The 24,401-nt window shown below is 34.2% G+C and overlaps 1 protein-coding gene across 1 annotated transcript; it reads left to right on the top strand.

Moving 5' to 3' along the window:
• Positions 1–7,660: 7,660 nt before the first annotated feature.
• On the top strand, positions 7,661–8,761 carry LOC132626916 (glutaredoxin-C9). The gene is made up of 2 exons (XM_060341983.1): positions 7,661–7,846; positions 8,279–8,761. Exons 1-2 carry the CDS (start codon positions 7,726–7,728, stop codon positions 8,668–8,670), a joined length of 513 nt encoding a protein of 170 aa, XP_060197966.1. The 5' UTR covers positions 7,661–7,725; the 3' UTR covers positions 8,671–8,761.
• The last annotated feature ends 15,640 nt before the right edge of the window (positions 8,762–24,401 follow it).

A 24,401-nucleotide genomic window follows, 5' to 3' on the forward strand; every position in this document is an offset into this window, starting at 1 on the left:
AATATCATTTACATCTATTTTACAGGTTTATGTGATTTAGAAGTGATCGGAAAAAACCAAGTGAAAATAAAGTCAAAAAGAGGTCAAATTGGACAAAACTGCACAGTTTTGCAAACCTGTCAAAAGTGGACAGTTTTGCAAAAACGGGACAGATTTGCAAAAAACGGGCAGAACTGCAAAAACGAAAATCTGGGGCATATTTTGTCATTTTTTGGACTTGGAAAAGTTGGGAAACATAAAAGGAAGACTAGGGGGCAAAATATTTTCATCTTTTGGCAGTTTTCACAAGTTTGGAGGCTAGGGTTTCATCACCAACACCTTGGAAGAGAAGATTTGGAGACACCAATGAGAAATTCTTTACCCATTTCTTCTACTCTTGCTATGTATTGAATATTTATGTGTGTAGTATTTCATTTCAATACTTGAATCTCGTTTATGGAAATATTCTTGATTAAAGTTTGGATTGAATCTCTTGTTTTGCTTATGTGTTGAATGATTTTATTCCTAACGAAGTGAGTTATTGTTTCTTTAATTAATCTCATTTTGAATGATTCTTAAGGGAGTAGCTAACCCTAAGACTTGCCCATTTATTTCGGTTTAAACTTGGAAGAGGCAAAGTCGGGATTGGGAAAGATTAATTAACAAGAATTTGGGGCGTTAACCCTCATCTAATGGAAATCGACCTAGGGATAGGCGACACCACTTGTAGCCATATTCGGGTGTTCTTAATGCTCCTAATTGCTTTAGGGATATTCAATTAGATAGTCTAGTTAGTCTTCGGAAGAAGCTAATTTAGAGTCATTATCCGAGGCTAAGTAATATAAACTCACCATTATTTGTAAATCATGAAGTACATTGGATCGTTACTTGAGCGTAGTTTCCTTTGTATCCATGCTTGTGGCCATTGATCATTTTACTTGCTTTCTAGGTTAGTTTACATTTTTGCATTAGTTATAATTCTCTCAAAAACCCAAAATATTATCCATCGTTTGGCTTTAGCTATTATTGGTGAAAATTCCTACTTTTCCTAATCGCCTACATATTGTTCTCTGTGGGATTCGACCCCGACTTATAGTTGGGTAAATTATATTTGCATACGACCGTGCCCATTCTAATTAATAGGGTGGATTTGGACGTTATCAGAGGGTACCTGCGATAATCACTGCGGTGCAGACGCCTTAGTTCGAAAAATTATCAGAGCCGATTATTACTGGAACCGGATGGAGGAGAACTCGAAGAATTTTGTTTGAAAATGTGATGGGTGTCAAAGGCATGCCCTGATGATCCATCAACCCAGGGAGTCGCTGCACTCGGTGATATCACATTGGCCTTTCATGAAGTGGGGAATGGATATTGTTGGTCCTCTGCCATGGGCACCAGGTAAGGCCCGTTTTATTTTGTTTATGACTGACTATTTCTCCAAATGGATTGAAGCGTAGGCCTTCAAAAAGATTAGAGAAAAAAAGGTTATTGACTTCATATGGGATCACATTATTTGTCGTTTTGGCATCCCGGCCGAGACAACTTGTGATAGCGGTCCTCAGTTCATTGGCAGCAAGGTCAATAGTTTCCTCGAAGTGTTGAAGATCAAGAAAATTGTATCAACTCCGTATCAGCCAAGTGCAAACGGACAGGCAAAATCCACAAATAAAACAATTATTCAAAATCTAAGGAAAAGACTTGAAACATCGAAGCATCACTGGAGGGAAGTTCTACCGGAAGTATTGTGGGCTTACAGAACCACATCAAAATCAAGCACAGGAGAAACGCCTTTCTCGTTGGTCTACGAGGCCGAAGCCCTCATCCCCGTAGAAGTTGGTGAACCGAGCCTCCAATTCAGATACACCACTGGTGGGTCAAACGAGGAGGTCATGACCATAAAACTCGACCTCACGGATGAACTTCGCGAAAACGCGTTGGTCCGCATTGCAGCCCAGAAATAGAGAATGGAAAGGTACTACAACCTGAGGGCCAATTTTCGACATTTCCGAGTTAGGGACTATGTGCTTCGGAAAGTTACTTTGAACACCAAGAATCCTAACGACGAAAAGTTGGGCCCGAACTGGGAAGGGCCGTACAAGATAACAGGAATAACGGGTAAAGGGTCGTACCAGCTGGAGTCCACGGACGGACAACGGTTGCACAATAATTAGAATGTGGCTCATTTGAAGAGATACTACTGCTAAGGTATGGACACCTACCCTTGTGATTATTTTTTGTTAATCTTGCTTTTTCGCAGGAAGTCGAGTACCGGATGAAATTAGGTCTGAAAACACGTGTTGCACTCTTTTACTTAGTACGGTTTTGTCCCGAAGTGGGTTTTCCGACAAGGTTTTTAATGAGGCAACAAGTACAACGTGTTACTTGATAAAAACAAGGATAAGTGTCCGGGAACTCGGGGGTATATCCTACGAGTGGGGACTTGATAGTGCTTAGCCGATCATGCAGCTCGAATAAACACTAGGGGACTACACTATACCCACATCGAGGCTTACCCCGGTTAATAGAAAACGAAGCAGCTCAACAAACAAAGTGAACGCTGTTAGGTGCTATCACGGAGAATTCCTCGAAAATTTTGTATTTCTCACCTTCGTCCAAAATCGGACCTTCTGTATTATGTTTCGATGTAAGGACCAAACGATCAGAACGAATCGTGTCCACTTAGTATTTGCTACGACAAAAATAGAAGGAAACGGATGAAGTCTTCATATCATGTACGTGCAAATACTTGCAATATAAAGATTATTGAAAATTTAGATTATTGAAAATTCATTTCGGATATGTCTTCTTGTTAAACACCCTACACCGGTGATTACCGCCGAGATTCAGCATCATTTTATCTAAATACACTACACCAGGGATATAGTCGAAATACGACAAAGGCAACAAGGTCGCATTGAACCAAGCCAAAATCTTTTAACACCCTCAAATGGGGACTACTATATCAAAATTTGATAAGGCAGAGAGTCAGGTGTCCGAGCCTAATCTATGATAAGTAGGCGATTGAAAAACATCGGCCCTAAAATGCCTAACGTGATTTGGAGACGTCTGAATTCACAAAGCATAAATAAGTCCCACGGGCAAACCACTCTATCAAATCCCCGAATAAAAGGTACCGGATGAAGAATAAAGCCAATATTTAGGCACAGTCCGGAAAAAATAACTCCGAGTCTTTGATTGTCCTTTAACGGGATTAGCGACTAGGGCAAAAGTCAGAACAAGCATTCCGATAAAAGAATAAAGAGAATCAAAAGAAAAAAATGCACATTCCATATATGAAGGGTATTTACATCCGAAACTTCTACAAAGTTAAAAGAAACAAAAACAAGCCAAGTAGGCAAAAGCAAAATAAAGGCTAGTGCAGGCCCTGGTCTACCCGGTGCAACTGGAGCCGGAGTGCTCGGATACCGTTCTCTCATAATCCTAAGACTCGGTGTCGAGGGATTTCTTAGCTTCCTCCTCGATTTTTCTGGCTTCGAGTATCAGAGCTGGGAGGTCCCCAAATCCTTGTTGAGCTTGTTCAAGGGTAGCCCTCCGGGACTTTCACCATTCATATACAACAACAATCGTGGTATGAGCCCCCGCAGCCTCTACATTCTTAAGAAACTCCTCCAAGTCGGCCTCAGCTTTGGCCAATTTGGCCACTAATTCCAGCCTCTCTTCATCGAGAATTCTTTGAACTTAAGTTGCCAAATCAAGCTCGGCCTTCAGAATGTCATTGGCCTCGGCTGTCTCCTCAAATTTAGTTTTGATCTCATCGCATATCCGGGCCCTATCCTCGACTTTCTGTTCAAAAACCCTCAACTTCTCCTTGTACTCGGCATTCTCGAATTCGAGCAGCCTATGCCTCTCGACCAACTTCACGGTATCAGTCTTGATCGAATCAAGCTCACTTCGGAGTTGGGAGATAGTAGCCTAGAGTTCACCGAGCCTCGAAGAAAGACGGGCATTTTCTTGGCTGAGGCCGACCTTATCCGCTTTCAGGAGCCGGTTATTTTCAACTATTCCGGCCAACTCAACCTTCAAACTATGATTTTCGGCCTTCGCCGCTTCGAGCTCGGGCTGAAGGTTAGAGAGGGCAGCTGCTCGGGTCAATTGATCCTCTTTTACTTGCAAAAAGTGCCGGAACTTCTCCGTTTCCCGACCCTGGGCATCCAGCTGGCCCTTAAGGTCGTCAACCTCTTGCTGAGCACGGATAAAGGCCTCATTGACGAGCACCACACTCTGTAAAGAAACGAAGAGTTAAACTTGGATAAAACTAGAGCTATGGGTCACATTGAATTATGGAATGATCGGATGATAAGCTTACCCGGTTACCCGCGTGCATGCCCTCGTTAATGAGGCTCTACCAGGGGACTCCGACCATCTTTCTCTTATCTGAGTTCGAAATGAGGGGCCTCAGATAGCTTGCTATCCCCCACAGGACGGGACAAGAAGCTGCAATCCTCAGGGTCGGTAAACGTCGCCGACCTGGTCCTCCTCGGTTTCACGCTTGGGGCCGGGAAGACCGGCACTAGGCTATCCCTTGAATCAGTTTCGATGGCCCGCCTAGCTGCCCTCGTGACCCGAGGGATGGGGAGATGTCCGAAAACGGCTGCTTCCCCAGTTGCAGGTGGTGTGCCAGAGAACATGCCATCGAGGTTATCTGACCTCGACGCCAGAGAGGTTGGAGCAACCCCCGCGGTCTCGGTAGAAGCAGGTGTCTCGGATGTAGATGCTAGATCACCATCGGGCAGTGAGCTGGTATCCATTGGAGCCTCGGTATCAGGGACCGACTCTGCTCTTGGTTCGGCTTCAACAGTTGAAGTTAGCCCGGATCTTTTAGTCCTTTGCAGGGGGTCTCTTCAGATGAAGCGTCACCTGAAATGTCAACATATTCAATTGACCTTAGAGGAGTCGGATAAAGAATTTCTTCCCCACCTATATGCAGTGCCGGAGCGAAAGGTCCTTCCTTGGTTGTAGGAAAGGGAGGAATGGTGGTATCCTCCTCTGGAACAGAGGCAACAGGTGGGGCCACACCGACCCTTCGAATAATAAAATCGGGCTCTGATTCATCCTTCAGAGTCCGAACCACGCTCCTTGCCCTTTTCTTTAGTTTCTGCCCTTTGTCCGAGGGCTTTCTCCGCTTCTTATTAGCAGCAGCAATAAGCCGAGATGTTCCTGCTGAATAAAATTCAAGAACCGGTGCAGTAGTCTCGGCTATTGGTTCCGGTCTCGGATCCACCGAGCTCCTGGATAAACCTGAATACCGAAGGGGTTATAAAAAGGAAGAAGAATAAAATACAATATATACCAAATCAAGAAGAGTATTACCATGGTTTTGGGCGACCCATCGGCCACGCGACAGGTCCCCCATGTCCGTTTTTCATGAGTGTGTTGACCGATGATGGCTCCAGCCCATTCATTCATGTTCCGGACGGCCAGAGAAATCCATGTCACAGCTGATAGAAAGAGAGAAGGGGATAAGTGTAAACATACAGGAAGCCTTCTCCATGATCAGTGATAGATTCATCGGGCCCGGGGGCGAACACTTGCACCGGACGATTATCCCATCCGCAATCGACCCGGAATTGATCAAGATTATCCTCGGTAATAGACGAAGGATATCGTCTTACATCAAAACCTCTATCCACAATCGGAGAGGGCTTCTCGACCTCAAATTCTTTGTTGTAGTTAGGTTTGGACGGCACCATGTCCAAAGCGGTAGGCTCAACGAGGGTTTTTCCCTTGGGTTGTAAGGTTGGCTTGGATCTTTGAGAAAAAACCGAGGGAACATCCTGGGAGGTAGTTTCGGTGTTGGCAGACATTTGAAAGATTGAAAAAGAAGATTGGTGACTTCGAAGTAAGAGACAAAACAGATGGAGGAAACAATAAAAAATTAAAATTAAAAAGGCAGTTGGAAATTTCAAAACGATGAAGTGAAAGAAGAAGCAAAGGAGCACTTTCAATCAAAGAATGCCAAATGAATAAGTTGGCAAAGATGGTTTTCTTACGATCGATACAATCAAGGAGTTAAGGGATGAAAACGATCAATATAAGTAAGAAAATATGAGATGAAAAAGATCAGAGAAATGAAGAAGTGAAAATGGTGAAATGAAGGGGTGAAGGGCCTTATATAGGCGTGATAACTGTAGCGGTTACAGAGGTTGGCCAACCGAGAGGTGCCATGTGTCCCACCATTAATGAGACATGATATGAGGCGATGTGGGTTACGGCGGTTCCCAAGATCGTCCATTCGGGGCTAGACACGTGGCCGATGTCAGAGGGACGTGACATAACTGTTCCAGCCAAAATTAAAAGATAAGAACGAGCTTATGCAACCACCGATTTTGTGACTTATCCACTTCCCGTTACTCCGGTAAGACTACGGTCCGGAAAGTGTGGGGACTATTTGTATACGATAAAAACCGGATATATGCAAGACCGGTGACACCGGGGCCGAGGGTAAAGATCAAATGAGCACGAGTATGATCAGTCTTTTCTTCAGATCGGGGGATTGCACCAGATGTGGCTGATCCGAGAAAAAAGAAGTAAATCTGTTGGTCCGGTGTCTCTGGACCAAACTCTGCGTTGCCGTTAGCTCGGTTTCGCCAAGTCAAGTTCTCGTGGCCGTTAGTCAGGTTTCTCCGTGTCCGAATTGAAGGTGGCCGTTAATCCGGTTTACCAGCTGCGAAACCACCACGTGTCAAGACCGTTCTGTCATTTTGTATTGACAACCGTACGGGTGTCAGACCGTACGGTCGTATCTTATCCTTTTAGGGTTTCTTTATTCCAAAAGGGTTTTGTGTAATATGAAAGGCCCATGAGGCAAAACTATTAATAGAGGACATTTCCCTACTTTTAGAGGTGAGCTTTTTGAGATCTAGAACATTGTAATAGAAAATATATATATTGAAGCTCTCTCTCACTCTCTCTCTTTTGGTCCGGATCAGTGGCGTTTTATTTGTGCTTATTCATACAACATAGTTTGCTTAATCATAAATATCTACATCTTTATTCAAGTCATTAACGCATATATTCACATACACATGCTATTGCACACAGATACATACGTAACCCACATCAAACCCAAAATAGATTAAAATTCATCCACATATCCTATACCTCACTTATAAATTCAATTGACTACCTAAATTCGGGGTAAACAAATATACTACCTCTCTTCAAAATGTTTGTTTGGTTTTGATTTGACACGAAGTTTAAGAAAATAAAGACGACTTTTGAATCTTATGATCTTAAATTAAAAATATGTAAAATGTATCAAAATGCCCTTTAATCTTATGATCTCAAACATGACATGTGAAAAATGGAAATTAAAAAGTTACTAAAGAGGAAAGTGACTTTTTTTAAAAAAATGTAAAAACAAAAATAAGACAAACATTTTGAAACGGAGAGAGTAATAGTAAGATTCTTTAAGATCTTGTGGAAACTTCCTTTTAGTTTTTTCCACATACTTGAACGGAAGCAAAATGAAGAGGCCACCACAAACCACTTGGCTTGGAATTTGACCAATAAACTACTCTACAGTCTCTACTTTAACGTATTAAAACGTACCAAACAGTGAACCTGACGTTTATTCTCACGTCACATCCGTTGACGTTAGGGTACTACACCACTTTCATCATCACCTTCAATTATATATGCACCAATTTCCTCTCCATTTTACTTCCCTTTCTTCCCCTCACCCCACACCCCCGCCCCCATCTCTCACACATTCAACCCACTATGCAACGAACTTTACCATATAGAAATTGGCTTTCATCCACCACCACTACCACCGCCATGACCGGAGGTAGTTCCTCGGCCACCTCTAGCGGTGGTTCAACCACCTTCGAGTCACGTTCAGGTTAGTAGAAGCAGATTCAAAATTTAAATTTAATGAGTTTAACTGAATTGGGAATTCTTTTATTTTTCAGTATGATCTGTATCATCTTCTTTAAGCGCTGCAAAATATGCACCTATATATTAACTCTCTCTTTATAGCTTGCTTATGTTAGAACTACTGCAACACTTTTGAAAATTTTGATTTAAAATTTAATATCTATTAAATTTTAGTTAACATATGCCTCTGCGTTCCACCTCTAGCGGTGGTTCTACTATCTTTGAGTCATATTCAGGTGATTGCTGAAAATGGATTCAGAATTTAAATTTGATGAGTTTAATTTTTAGATTGTAAATTACTGAAGTTATTGTACTTTCAAAATTATAAGTTCAGAATTTAATATTTAATAAAATTTGAATAGTTTTTCATATATATTTCTACATTCCGTCTCTGCAGGTGAGAGCAATGAAACCAACTCCGTTGGTAACACGGGATCACAAAACAAGAACTCCGTCATCACTATGAGGGTAGCGAAATCAGTCTCGGAGAACGCGATAATCGTCATAGCAACACGTGGATGCTGCATGTGCCATGTCGTGAAGAATTTGCTATTAGGGTTAGGTGTTAACCCTACAATTTTCGAAGTAAACAAGGAAGATGAAGATGATGTGATAACAGAGTTGTCGAAAATTATTGGCGGCGATGGTGGTGGTGGTGGCAGAAGAACGGAGTTGCCGGTGGTTTTTGTAGGTGGAAATTTGTTCGGAGGACTAGAAAGAGTGATGTCCACGCATATTTCTGGTGAATTAGTGCCAATACTTAAACAAGCTGGAGCTTTATGGCTTTAATTAATTTTTTACCTAGTCAATTATTGTGTGCGTCTTTTAGTACATCTTAGGTAAAAATCTGATATTTGATAGAAAATCTGGAATTTTCTTACATTATTCGTCTTCGTATTCCTCAAATTCTATTATACTTAACCAAGTTAAAAGTATAGCGCTGTACTTTTAACTTGGTTAAGAATAAAATAGGACATTTTAAAATTGAAAAGAATCTATCTAACAGATTATGATAGCAAGCTCTTCCTCTCTAAGAGCTTAGTACAAACTAAGAAATTAGAATGATTGTTTGTCATTGATTTTTGAGATTTGTATCGACCAATAGATCTCCGAATTGACAAGATTGTTTGTCATTAATTTTCGGGAATCATATCGATCAATAGATGTTCGAATTAGTCAATTCGCTAAGTTGATCTACTCAATTTATTGAGGTAAACCGTAAACCCCACCCTTGCTACCACTTTCATTAGAAAAAAGGAATAAAAAGGAGAAATTGATTCTATTTTCTTCTCGTTTAAAATTGAAAATGAAAATTGAACACACTTATTGTCTCTGGACAAACGAGTCTATATAGAGAACCTTTAATGGTTTCACTATTTTGTTCATATGAAATTTATTTTATTTAGTTTCTTTGATTTGATGCAAAATCCATGAGATTATTAAAGGAAACATATAATAAAAGAAATCAGGAAAATGAATAAAACAATTCATGATGATGAAATAAGGCATCATTTATCAGTTAATTAAAGACAATTATCTGGAAAAAGTTTGTTGTATTTGATGAGAATAAGATTGCTAATTTTTAGTCGTCGGGAGGGAAGGTATACAACATCATAGCATTCATTTTTCCAAAGTTAGGCATTTGGATAAAATCATCTAAGACCTCCATTTACCATATGTTGACTTTATTGTCTATTATAGTCAACATTGATGTAATCTTGATCATGACATAACTTCGTCTTCTTTTTGTATGTCTAGAAATTCTTGACTTCGACGGATGGTTGCTTGAAGTTAATTACAATAGGAGTCTTTCCCTATGGTTTGTGTTTATAGTTTGACAAGTAGTCTGAAATAAATTTAAATGAGAAATACGATTTGTCGTGAATATGGGACTGGATCAGTATTGACAAGGCAGCCTAACACCTGATTAAGTGATTACATTTGAGATTCAGATTGATAATAGCAATTGTGAAAGTAAAATAGGCTTATACGATTATTATTGAAGATTGTCTCCATCACTTTTCTCTGTGTTCTTTTCACTCCTTTTTGAGTCTATTCCTTCTATCATCTACTACCAATTCCCTTATTATCTTTTCTAGTAGTTTGTTTGAGTTTTCAATCAAAGGAATTAGTTCCATGTTTTAGTATACTAAGCGTTCACAACACTATCAGTGAGGATTTATATAATCAATGTTACCTTGTTGTGGGGTGAAATTGCGAATAGGCAAATTAGATTCTTATCACCGAAAAAAAAAAAATTGGTCCATTATCCGCTAAGATTCAGAAAACTTATCTTTTTCAGCGTAAAAAACATTACATTTTTTTATAATTATTTTCAATTTTCAGTTGCAATTTATAACTACTTACATACTTTGAAAATCTTACCAATGTCATCAAACACATTACTTACCATGAAAGTAAAATTTTAATGGTGTAAATTAATAGTATTGAACATCTCACGAACCATGGAAGTCAAATTCTAATGGTAATCTATACATAATATAACGCTAGACATAGACAAGGTGATGTGACACCTCTTTATGGCCTAGAATTGCATTTATCGGTTTTGTGATTTTTTATTTTTTTTTGCCCTTTTCTCCTAATTTTCTGTTCAACAATTTTTCTTAAAAATATATAAATGGCTAAATACATATTTAATTAATGAAGAAGACGTTTTAAAGGTGACAAATGAAAGAATTTAGTCCTCTAGGTTTCTTCCCATAAATTGTAACAATATATTTCATGAAATAATTTGCAATAATGATCTCATCAATTACTTAAGTAACTGAAGTGACATTTAGAAAATGCAAGATGATAAGATTTTAGTCCTCTGATCTCCATTCTCTTCCCCGAAATTGTAATGGCAGAAAGCTATTATTTATATCATGATATACTTTTCAAAACATATCTCATCATATCCAATGACTTGATGAAGCAATTGCTTTAGGGGGATAAGGCGTTATCAACCCAAGATCATGCTTATGGCAGTGGAAAAAGACAAGGTGGGATCTAAGGAATTTCATTCTACTTGCTATGCATTTGGGCTATCACTATCATTTCCATGTGCTTGCCAATTGCCACTCATATCTATAGATTCTTTTAGCTATCTGATTTTGTTGTTTAAGCTTCACTATTTGCATTGTTATTCTAGACTCTATTGAAAAGATTGTCTACAATTTAATTCACCAACGGGTAGCTCTCTATTGTAGACAAAAGAGTACGTATTTCGTGAAGGTTGTATATAGACAATTGAGGGGACGGAAGTATTAGGGCTATGTTAATAGCATGCAAATATTTAATAGTTTTTGATGCCGCTCAACCAAATACGTGTTATGAACTGACGAAAATCTATCTATAATATAAAGTTAGGCATTAAGGAAGTGATGTGACACTTATCTTTGGCTAAGGATCCTATTTATTTTTATCTTTTTTCATTGTTTTGGCTTTTTGCTTTTTTGGTTTATTATTCTCTAAATATTTTTGTTAAAACTTTCTCCTTTCCCAATAATAGAGGTGATTTATGTGTATTAAATTTTATTAGTAATAGCGAATAAGTTTTCCTCACGTCTAAGATCAGTAGGTCACCAACTCTTCTTTTATCCTTCTCTTTTAATGTGATTAATTTATATTAAATTTATTAGTAAAAGCAAATAACACTCCCTCTCTCTCACGTCTTTATCAACAAAAGCAAAGATCACTAATGATTCTTTTCATTAATTAAAAAAAAATGAAACCTCAAAATTCATTATTAAAGGGAAACAATTTGCATACTGAAATGCTACAACTATTACTGAAATTCATAACGAAACGATAAATCATAATGATTTAATAACGTGGGTTTTCAGTTACTAAACTCTTTAAAAAGAATCAAACTTACTTTGTGCATTCTCACATCCATATAAAGGTTTTCACACTATCATCAACTGATTAACAAGACACGGTTTGAATTTTTTTTGCCAGAAAAATGATTGATAATGGAATAAAAAGAAAGTTTTGCAAGGCTCGACGAAAAAAACATGAAATAAAGAAGGTTACAAAGGCGTTAGGCGATGGTGGAGAGGAGTTTGGATGACTGAGGTGACGAAGAGCCGTTAGTTTGATTCTATTGAGGTTTTCATAATCGAAGAAAAAACTACTCAAGGAAGAATGGAAAATGCAAAATGTAAATTGAGAATCGAAATCAGATGAGTAACAAATAATGAAAAAGTGAAACCTGAATCATGATCGAAGTGGAGGATCTGAAGAAATTTTCGAAAATGAATAGTATGTATTGAGGGCCGGACAAAGTTTTTCCTCCCTTATCAAAGTTTGTTACTTTTTTTACAAAGAAGTGATTCACTTTTTTATAATATTCAAAATCATAACAATAATTTTAAAATTTATAAGCCGGCTGATATTTCATGCTAACTTGGGTGTGCTTAATCTGCTCATACAAATATTATATGTACAAAATTACTTAATTCCCAAAAAAAACGTTTTGTGTAGCTTATAACTTTTACTTTCAAATAACTATAAAAAGACAAAAAAAAAAAAGTAACTAAAGAAAACCAAAAAAACAAGGAAAAGGCGTACCACGTCGCTAAAACACATGATTAAAGAGGGAAAAATAGAAAGGAAAAAAATGAAAAATATTTTGAAGAAAAGAGGAACGCATGGCCAGATAAATCTGTTTCGTGGTTTCTTTTCTTTGTATATCACATTTCTTCTTTGTTATTTTTTTCAAAATATAGTAAACATCATAAAATACTTAAAAAAGTAAAATGCAAATATGCATATATAATTTTTATAGATACATATAAAAAGATGTAGTTTATCTTTTCTATTTACAAACTCTTTTCTATATCAAGATTTTTCTTATAACCGCACGAAGCGCGGACAAGTTTACGAGTTAATAAATCCATTCAGGATTCCTCTTTCATATATCACCAAAGGTTAAAGTGGTAAATACCACATGTTTAAACAAATATCCCGAGTTCGAGTTTTGGAATAGAGTCGCCTTTAGTAAGAAATGTTTACCTCCAACTTATACTTCTTGATGCAAATCCGAATTAGTTGGAGTCAAAACGAATATCGAACGCCACATGAAAACCTCAAAAAGAAAAAAAGAACAAATCCTCTTTTGTAAAAATATCGCCATTCCCTCCGTTTGATATAAGACAGGTTACTAAAATCTTGCCTTAGTCGACTATATATGAAAAACTAAAAAAATTGGATGCACTTTTTTGTGATTATCTAGAGCCACTACCTTTATATCTTGTTTGATTTTTGAATTTCAATATTTAAGGATAAAGTTTAGGTGATTAACCAAAACCGTCTTCTTTGGATTCTAATAATCTTTACTTTCACAAAAAATAGAAGTTAACATTTTGCTTCAGCCACTTTTCAAGTTTCATAATTTCTCCAAACTAATATAAATAAATTCTCAAGACAATTCCCGGACAAGAATCTACTACTCATGAATTTAGAATGCCTCATTATTTAAAAGTACTCCCTCAGTTCCAATTTAAGTATCTTAGTTTAACAACACAGAGTTTCAGAAATAAAAGAAACTTTTGAATTTTGTGATCTTAAATTAAAAATATGTGTAGTAGTTTAAATCTTGTAGTCTTAAACTTGTCATGTAGAATGTTGGAATTGAAAAATTTATTAAATATAGAAAGAGACAATTGAAAAACTTACTAAATATAGAAAAAAAACACTTTTTTTTAGATAGAAAAAATAAAATAAAAAAATAAGATACTTATATTGAAACGGACAGAGTGCTTTAAGTGGTTGAGTGTCAAAGTTAAACTATATATGAAGTGCCAAAAATACTTGTCATTACACTATTATTTGAACGGACACTATAATATCCAAATCAACGATAGTACAAAACCTTGTGATAATAACAAGGTGTACAATTCGCCGCATCACCGGCTTATATAGCGCCTATTGAGACAACCTCGTACAAAGAGGGTTATTTTACACCGTTATCAATGACAAACTTAATCAATATTAGTATATGTATAAATAAATATATATATATTTATGACAATTAGTTTTGTTGTTTGTTATAGGTTGATATGGTTAGATATATGATACTCTTTCTAATTTTAATTAATAGATAGATGATTTTTACTCCATCATTATGCTAATACAACCCAAAGAACAAGAAAAGAGAGAGAAGAAAAACCTATGCTAGCTATTAACAAAGCACATATATAATACCCTTGGTATTTTTCGATTACATAGTCAAATATTATGTTCCACATCATCTTTTCGGTGTTTCACATTTACTGGTCCGACTAATTCGAATTCATGCTAAGTAGATTCACTAAAGATGAATGGGAAGTAAAGCACTTCCTACCAAGAAATTCTTCGTCCCCAGAGCTCCAATCCCTGAGCTCTTATTACAGGTTAAGTGTTTAGGAATCACAATCATCACACCACACCCCTTTGTAATTTCGTAATATCCATTTGATCCTGATCTCCTAGAGCATTTCGACATATAATGATCTTCTCTCCTTTTTTTATTTTTATTTGTGAGGATTTAGCCATTTAAATGCGGAATTAGAATTTTTAGTTTATGGGTTCTGAATTTTAAAATCAGTTTATTATGTTCTGAATAAATTCTTTATACATAATAAATGAATCTTTTAACACAAATACAAGGTTGAGCTGAGCCAGAGTTACTGGTTCTGCTAAACCGTAAGAAAGAGCTGTCATTGTGGTCTTAAAATTTGACTAAGAAAGCGTGTTTAGGGATAATGTGAATTAATTCATGCTTAGTGGTCATAATTTAGTACGCGTGTCAACAAATATTTGAATAAACTTAGATAACCCACTAATTAAAATCATCATCACCACCTAGAGTAGGCTAATGGCTACTAAAATCCAGCTACTTGGTATGAGTAGGGGGTGGGGTTTTAGTGCTTTTGAAAAGAAAGTCAATGAAATTAATTTGAGAAAAAATAATCAATGTTTAATGTCATTGTTAGTATTTAAATTGATTCGTTCAATTTTGACAAGGAAGCAGGCTTTAATTTTTATTTTATGAGCTCACTGTGAAGGAACAGTGGTCATGCTCTCAAGTCAACTATAACTGTACGTCTTTACCAAATTTATAAAATTACAACTATGATTGTGATGATTAAGATGATAATATAGTTATGTTAATTTATTAATGGAAAGATCTAACTAAGAGTAATTAAGTCCTTATTAAGAAGATTCTTTAAGTCGTTATTGACCATTATGAATTGAGAATACTCGTTAATGGACAAATCACAAATGTATCTACCAACCGACCCCACAGCTTCACATAACATTTTATTACTTTTTTAAGTTTCCTAAATGAATGGACCGTGATATAATTCAACAGTTCCAGAAGAAAATAATTCGTATGACGGAATTAGGTTTCATGGAAAATATCTTCCTCTTGTAGTAAGAATTTTCCTAGAAAATGATACTATGTATTTCATCCGTGATTGAAAATTATTTATGTAAAACTATATACTATTAAAAATTAATAATAATATTAACAAATTGAATAATATTTTGATGAATTGTTCGAGTATTAGAGATTAATAATAATATATAAATATTATTTGGAGTAAATGATACGAAGTTAACAAGTTAGTTTCAAGCGAAATAGTTTTGACCCGTATTGATTTTTTCATTTGAAAGATATTTTTTGATAACCGAACACCGCATAGAAATCTCACACACACACATCTCATATACGTGTTTTATTTCTAAACATCTCTATTTCTTTCAGAATTTTTACACTGTATAGCCGGTCACCAAAATAATAGCCGACAATATATATTTTGTATACTAATGATAATATACATATAATATACGTTATTAGTGTTATTTTGTATATTGGCTAGCGTATGTAATTATCTTTTATCGAGTGACCCAATATGTTAAAAGTCATTTTTTTGCTCTTGAGAAATGTTTTCTTAAAAAAGGCTTCCATCATATCAAAGGCACCTCGAAAATATATTTTAATTTTATTTATTTTTTTGGCTGAAAGCAGTTGTTCCAGAAACATTGTCAAAATCTTAATTTTTGCTGAATAACCGTTTCTAAGAAGTTATATTTCGTCTTCAATATAATGTCTTGACCTCATACAAATGTTGGACCTTTTCTCCTTGTGTCAAAAAGTTTCAACAACACACACATCTCCATATACATATTTTATTTTAAAAATATAATTTACCTATATAAACAGTGTACTTTTTTCTGATTAATAAGCATGGCCCCCAACAAGAACAGGAAATCATCGTCTATGTCTACTTAAAATTCAAATAGGAAAAACCCTGTAAGATCTCTAGTGTTTAATTTACAAATCTCTCGTATTTTTATTAATATCTTTCTAAAAAGCCATATAACCAAAATAGTGTATTCATACTGAATTACAAAATCGAACTCTTCTCGCCTCCAGCTCCCAAAGATATTTTTGGTGCAAATGGGCTGATAGCTAAAGAAAAGCGGACGGACCAACTTTGAAATGTTGGGCTTTGTTTCCTTATTCTTTGGTTGTTGGGTGTTAGCAAGAGATTAAATTTTATTCAATTTTTTGCGCGGAGTGCCCTTCTTTTGGGCTGGTCTTTATATTTTGCCTCTCATTTATGCTTTCTTTAATTTTTGCCCCTGCCGCCTGTTTAATGAAAGTTTTTTGATGAAATTACCCTTACCCCATTAAAACTCTTTATTTCGTCATTTGCCCTTTTCTTTTCTTTTTTTGCTTCTTCTTTCCTCCTCTGTTTTGTGTCTGTCTCATTTGTTCTAAAACTTAGGTACGAATTTGGATCTTTTGCTCGTTTCAATATTTGTTTTTATGTTAAATTGTTGTTTGTTGAATTAATATCTTTGTCTTCGTCGTTTTTTATATTTAATTGATCCTTTTTTATTTAAAATTATAGTGTTTTGTTATAGTGTCTGTATGATTTTTTGAACTTTAGTTTCGTTCCCCATATATATATTTTGGTTTTTTGAATGTCGTAATATGTTTTAGTTGATTTTGATATGCGTTTTGGTTTTCTCTTTGTTGAATCTTTGAAGTTTTGCCTGTGAACAGCTGTTTTATGTTGTTGTTGTTGTTTTTGTTTAATAATCTGATTTTTGTGAAGAATGTGTTTGTCTGAGGAAACATATGTCGGGTCCGGCAGAGTTCTTGGTTTTTCAAAACTGAAGTTATGCCGGTTCCAGCATAAAGTTATGCTTGTTCCGGCATAACTTCATGAATTAAGTTAATTTATGTGTGTCTTGGTTTTTTGGTGTTGTCTTGTTAATAATTTTGGTTTTTATGCAATCTTATGTGTTTTTGGTGTTGTTTTGTTAATAATGTTTTGTTTTGGTTATGAAAAATGAAAGTTTGCCTCTCACGGCATACTTTGTAATTTTGTAAACTGAAGTTTTTCCCCTTCCGACAGACTTTTCTAGTTCTTAACACTTGCATAAATTTTTGTTTTGCTCATGAAAATGAAAGTTTGCCTCTAACAGCATACTTTGTTCTTTTTTAAAGTGAACTTCTGTCTCCTCCGGCAGACTTGTCTAATTCTTAACACTTGTGTACTTTTTTATTTTGCTTATGAAAATGAAAGTTGCCTATAACAGCATACTTTGTTCTTTTGTAAAGTGAACTTCTGCCCCCTCCGGCACACTTGTCTAATTCTTAGCACTTGTGTACTTTTTTTATTTTGCTTATGAAAATGAAAGTTGCCTCTAACAGCATACTTTGTTCTTTTGTAAAGTAAACTTCTGCCTCCTCCAGCATACTTTTCTAGTTCTTAACACTTGTATACTTGATGTTTTGCTTATGAAAATAAAAGTTTGTCTCTAACGGCATACTTTGTTCTTTTGTAAAGTGAACTTCTGCCTCCTCCGGCAGACTTGTCTAATTCTTAACACTTGTGTACTTTTTTATTTTGCTTATGAAAATGAAAGTTGCTTCTAACAGCATACTTTGTTCTTTTGTAAAGTGAACTTCTGCCTCCTCCGGCATACTTTTCTAGTTCTTAACACTTGCGTAAATTTTTGTTTTGCTCATGAAAATGAAAGTTTGCCTCTAACAGCATACTTTGTTCTTTTGTAAAGTGAACTTCTGCCTCCTCCGGCAGACTTGTCTAATTCTTAACACTTGTGTACTTTTTTATTTTGCTTATGAAAATGAAAGTTGCCTCTAACATCATAATTTGTTCTTTTGTAAAGTAAACTTCTGCCTCCTCTAGCATACTTTTCTAGTTCTTAACACTTGTATACTTGATGTTTTGCTTATGAAAATGAAAGTTTGACTCTAACGGCATACTTTGTTCTTTTGCAAGGTGAACTTCTGCCTCCTCCGGCATACTTGTTTAGAACTTTGCCTGATTATTTTTTGTCAACTGAAGTTACTATAATTGCAAGTCTAAGTCATTGAGCATTGTATACTAATCAAATGGAACGTATAAACTAATAAAATCAGAACAAAGCAATAAATTTGATCAATTCTATGTTGTTGAGTAAAATTATGATTCGCAATGTTGAATCTCAACTGAATATCAGTTGTTTAGTTCATAGAAGATGATTTGTTGTTATTTTCAAATATTAACAAATCTAAACTTAATAAAGCATCAAATTGAGTTGAATTACGTTCAATTGAAACGCTATATATTATGTATTTACCTTTTCCGATGTTGTAGCAGCAAAATCAATGGAGATTTCTCCGGTGAAATGTTGGAACGATGGAATGATTGAAAGGTTTGTTGTTGGAATGATGGATAGGTTTAATTGGATGTTTGGAGTTAGTTACAGACTTTCAGGTTTTTATATGTTATGGGTAGGCATAGTAACGTCTTTTTCTTATTATCTTTTAGCTTAGAAGGGCAAATATTAAAGACCACGCATTACAGGGGCAAAAATTAAAGACCAGCGCATTTGAAGGGCATTCGCGCCAATTGCCCAATTTTATTTGGGATGGGCAATTTGCACAATCGTCCTTATTCGGGGGCGGTCTTTAATTTTTGTCCCTCAAATTGTTGGTCTTTTATTTTTTTTCCCTTAGCCTAAAAAGCTATGAGTTTTGGGTTTGAGCCTCATGCTCAGTCAAAAATTTAAAAATAAAAAATAAAAAATCGCAAGACAGAGTTTAGATTTCGCAAAGTAGAATTTGCCTGCAAAACTTTACTTTAAGGCACGCAAAACTCTACCTAAGACAGAGTTTGCTACCTTATAACGCAGAGTTTGCCTTTAGGTAGCAAACTCTACATCAAGGCAGAGTCTGCCTTCGGGTAGCAAACTCTACCTCAAGGCAGAGTCTGCACTCTGCATACCTTATAAAGCAGAGTTTTCCTTCAAGCATAAGACAAAAAATTAAAAACTCTACCTTGCGAATTTTCTTTTAAATTTTGACTGAGCGAAGATTCGAACCCAGAAGCCATGTGATTTTAGGCGAAGGACAAAATTAAAGCCCAACAATTTGAGGGGGAAATTTTAAAAACTTGTGCCTTTGAAGGCAATCCGCGCAAAATGATTCGGGATGTACGATGCCAGCGTCATTCTTCCAAGTGAAATGAAGGCCTAGCCCATTTAATGGAGTTTCTTAGGGCGTTTCATTAAAGAGAAAATTACATTCTAGGTCAAGTTTTAAAAGTTAGGCACACAAATAGCACAACTTTTAAAGTTCTTAAAAAATAACAGATTTTTTTTATGACATATTTAAAAAAAATATTATTTGAAAAGGAATCCCCATAAATTAGGGATTCAATTATATTTTCTTATTCTTTATTATCATTTATCTCCCTTCGACGGATAAATCACTCTATTACACACCCCTCATCTTCTCATCCATTTGTTTTTTGTTGCTGCGGGTTTCCGAAGATTTGTGCAAGGTTCATTAGGTTAGAAAAAAATCGATTACATTATGCTAAAGAAAAGACTCATTATTTAAAAAAAAAAACAACATTTATTAAAAAATACATTTCAAAACAATATATTCTGATATGAGGTGTAACTGCATAGATAAGTATTACAAGCACAAAATTATACTAGCTATATAAAATTACTATTATATATAAGAGCAAATGTGGGGACTTTTGTAGTCCTCACAATAATTTCCAAATATTTTTAAAACTTTTTAATTAATTACTTTTAGGTCCTAATCTTATTTATTTAAGTCAATTTTTTTTGTTTTTTGTTTTTAAGGTCTACTTTTCAAAAGCTATCGAACCTCGGGGACTTTTGTAATCCTCACAATAATTTCCAAATTTTTTTAAAACTTTTTTTATTAATTACTTTTAGGTCCTAATCTTATTTATTTAAGTCAATTTTTTATTTTTTGTTTTTAAGGTCTACTTTTCAAAAGCTATCGAACCTCCTACCTCATTTTTCATATTCTTTGGTTTTCTGGTTGGTGCTCGATATTTGCATTTGAGCCCAATTAATCCAGATAATTCGCACTGTATCGCGCCTATTCCGGGGGAGCGCTTCCTTCAAAGATTTTTTCCATATCCATGTTCGAACCCCTAATCGCTAATTAAGAGAGGAGCAGCTCCATCTGCTACACAAGTTAAATTATGTATTTATCTTAAAAGTTCATTAACTATGTATAGATTATTTATTTAGAACTAAATAACTTCAGAAAATTAGGATACATAAGTTATCAATGTCAAATTCTGGCTCCACATTTGATTTGAAGTAAATAATTTCATCAAAATGGAAGTTAAAATATTAAAAGAGTGAAATGAAAATTTTGCTTTCATATAACTACCCACTTGTGGGACTACAATGGGTATATGGTTGTTGTTGTTGTTGTTGTTGTACGCTTGTACTAACACAAATTATATTTCTTTAGTTAAAATATCTACTTTTATATCTTGAGTTTGGGCCCGGGCTTAGCACGGGCCTCACATAACTAGTTTATTATACAAGGTATAATAACACTATACGAGGTATATGAAATGTATACAAGGTTTATTAAAATGTATACAAAGTATAACAAAATTATACGAGGTATATAAAATATTTTATACAAAGTATAATAAAATGTATTATATAAATTTATTTATGATATAAAAGCAGTTAGAGAAGAATTTGCACATTCATGATATATATTTGTTATAAATTTATTTCTTATATAAATTTAGCTTCAAAATAGTACTTATGTGATTTATAAATTGGTAACGTTGACAGGTATGGAATCATCTACCTATAAAATACCTGATTTAGGCGACTTATCTTTAATTAACTTCCAAAATTTTAGGCATATCCTTAAATATAGGCAAAATTTTTGGGAAGGACAGGGAGGATTACTACATATTCCAATCCGTTTGGTGGATATTCTCCTATAAAAAGTTTTATTATAATAAGTACTTTAGATGACATAATTGTAAATCACTTAATGCTGCTATGTACATGTAATAATTCTTTAATAACTGCTTAGTTATGTTCTTTTCCCTTGATTAAAAGACAAGTTATACAATTTTTACAATAAAGCTATGCACAGTTTGGATATATCCGAGAATCCAAATCGATCTACGCTATTCGGATGGTCGAATTTTGAATTTCGGATGTTTGGTTTGAATATGTGTTATGTTTTTTAAAATTCGGATAAACGAATCGGATGTGGGTTGGTACAATTTTAAACTAATCCGATTCGAAATTCGAAATATATGGACGCATATAAAAGGTTACACTTTCATTTTAGGTTATTAGACATTTGTTTGGGATTTCAATTTATTTTATTGATGATTTTGTTTAATAAACTTTATTATACATTTAATAAAAATGAATCAATTAGAATCTTAATTATATAATATTTAGTTAAATATATTTAATTTTCAATTATTAATGAATGGAAATATTTTTTATCGTAAGGATTTAGTAGTTCAGTTGGATGACTACCTGAACTTTCACCTTATTGGTGAGGGTTAGAATCCCAACGTTGTATTCCCTCCCCCATTTCCCCTTACCCTACTCCCATGTAATGTAATAGAAACAATTGAAAGAAAATATATTATCTTCTTCTTGTGTATCTTCAGATTTATCAGATTATTGATCGTAGAACCATGACTTGTGTGCTGTCTTAAATTTGTTTATTACTTCATATTTGAGGCAAAATACTCAAATAAGCTAAGTATAATATATTTACAATGTAACCCTTTATAACTTAATTCAATTAATTAAAAATGAAATATTTTTAGTAAAATATCATAAGAATTTAAATCACAATTTAATTTAATATATATAAAGTATAAACTGATGGAAAAAAGTACAACTTTCCTTTAAATTTAAATTTTAAACAAAATTTTCTTTACAATTTCAACTCAAATCAAATTTGCCCAAACCGGAAAAGACGTCTCTTGACGCCTTATAACGGAGCATATAGGTTGCCTTATGGTGCTTCATGATTGAAGTGCTCTTAGATCTAGTGTTTTTGCAAGATCTATCAGAATTGCTTTGCAAATGATTTTTTTTATTTTTTATTTTTAATTTAGAAAAAAGAGCGACTCAATATAAACTAATGGAATTTGTATGTGTCTTTCCTGGTTTTAGGAAAGACATTTATCTTTTCCTAATTTTTTGTCTTATTCCTATTTAATTTATTTATCTTATTTTAAAGTCTAAACTAAAATTGTCTGCAGTACTCGATTTCAAAAGACAAAAATATATAAAACTATATACATTAAAAAATTTAAAAACTTGTGTTGAACTTTCTTAGTACTGAAACTTGTGTAGAATTCTTTTATATACCTTGAACGTGTGAGTTTAGGAGGTGTTAAGCAAGTCATAATGCTCTCTCTCATTTTTATTTCTTCTTGAATTAATTTGTGTATATATACATGAAAATTTGTCTCTTCTATATCGAAAATATATTATAAAAAATTTATTTAAGGGCCTGTTTGGAAAGTCACTCAGCTAATTGTAATTGGGTGTAATTACACAGTTTGATCCATTTGTTTGACCAAGTAATTACACAGTTAGATGAGAATTGGGTGTAATTACATTCTCTAGGGGGGGGGGGGGGGTTGAGAATTGAGTGTAATTACACCCTGTGATTGCATGGTTCCTTTTTAATTTGTTTCTTTTTTGTTTATTTTAATTTATTTTATTTTTAATTTTTTTTAAATGTATTTTTTTATATTATATATTTTTCTTTTCCTTTCTTCTCATTCCCAACCTTTACTTCTTGTGGTTCCATGTAATTGCTCGTATTTTTATTTTATTTATTTAGCATAACCGTGTTATTATTCTAATTTTTAAAACTACACCTCTTAATATTGAAAAGAATGAGTCATTAACAAACTTGATATATAACGAGTGACGTTATTAAAGTAGAATTTCGTTGTGAATGAGGTTATAGACTTATATTTTTCTTTTCTTTTGAATTAGTTACTTAAGTTACGTTGAAACTTACTTATGCAATGTTGGAATTTGACATAAGAGTATTATGTTAAACTTTTTCTTTTGGATTTTGAATTTAGGTTATATTTTGAATTTTAAGTTATTTGCTTTAGTAATATTGACTTGTCATTTCACATTGCATGCTGTTTATTTTTCACTTACAGTTGATAGATTTTTTGTTCAAACATTTGAATAATGTTATGGCATTGTATTTATAAATATTATTTTTCTGTCAAACATCTAATTCATGACGTTCTCATAGAAAAAGTCTTCTTTTAAGTTTTATAATTAATTAAAATTAAACATTATTAATTTGAAAAATATATATCAATTATTCTTTACAATATTAGTTACAAATATATGATTATTAATTAATATATTTTCAAGAAACAATGTGTTGTTAAATAGCTAATTTAATATCATTTATAAAGGTAAATATTTTTTAAATATTAATTTTAATTTTTTTTATAATTAAATTTTATTTTAAAATTAAACTAACCGTGTAATTACACTTGTGCAACCAAACATCACGCTTGTAATTACGTTATGACAAATAAACAGGTCGCTGTAATTAAATTAATGTGTAATTACTACCCTAGTAATTACACCGATTCCAATTACCAGGTGGCTTTCCAAACAAGCCCTAAACAATCAATGTGTTCTGCTACCACGGGAAGTGTGGTACATTATTTTACTAGTCCCTCGGGCACATAATAAGTGTCACCTTAGTCATATTTTTTTTTCCATAATAAGTGTCACCTTAGGATACCAACGTATATATTGACTTATTTTTTCCATCTTTGCCCTTAGATAAAAAATGACAAGTTTCTTTATTCAAGGCCAAAAGTTGGATTCACAATGTCAAATTTTGGATTCACGTGAAAATGAAAGTTTTGGCCTAGATAAGATTAATAAGAGGCAAAAGAAGTAGTAGTACTCTAAATGATCAATTTGGATTCCCAATATCAAAAAATGAACTACTTCTGCATGCTCTAATCATCAAGAGGATTTTTTTTTTTTACATAAGGGTAATCTAGTAAACTTTATACTTCATCATTAATTTCTTAATATGCGTATTTTTAGTTAAAGTGATACTTATTGTGGGACGGAGAGAGTATAAACTGATTGATCAAAAGTGCATTTATTCCTTGATTTTT

This window comes from Lycium barbarum, chromosome 1 (genome assembly GCF_019175385.1).
Source record: "Lycium barbarum isolate Lr01 chromosome 1, ASM1917538v2, whole genome shotgun sequence".
NCBI classification, from domain to species: domain Eukaryota; kingdom Viridiplantae; phylum Streptophyta; class Magnoliopsida; order Solanales; family Solanaceae; genus Lycium; species Lycium barbarum.

Excerpts from the sequence above, each read along its gene's own strand:
- LOC132626916 (XM_060341983.1), top strand. The coding sequence starts at position 7,726 with ATGCAACGAACTTTACCATATAGAAATTGGCTTTCATCCACCACCACT. Across the intron at positions 7,847-8,278 it reads CACCTTCGAGTCACGTTCAG|GTGAGAGCAATGAAACCAAC; the intron begins GTTAGTAGAAGC and ends CCGTCTCTGCAG.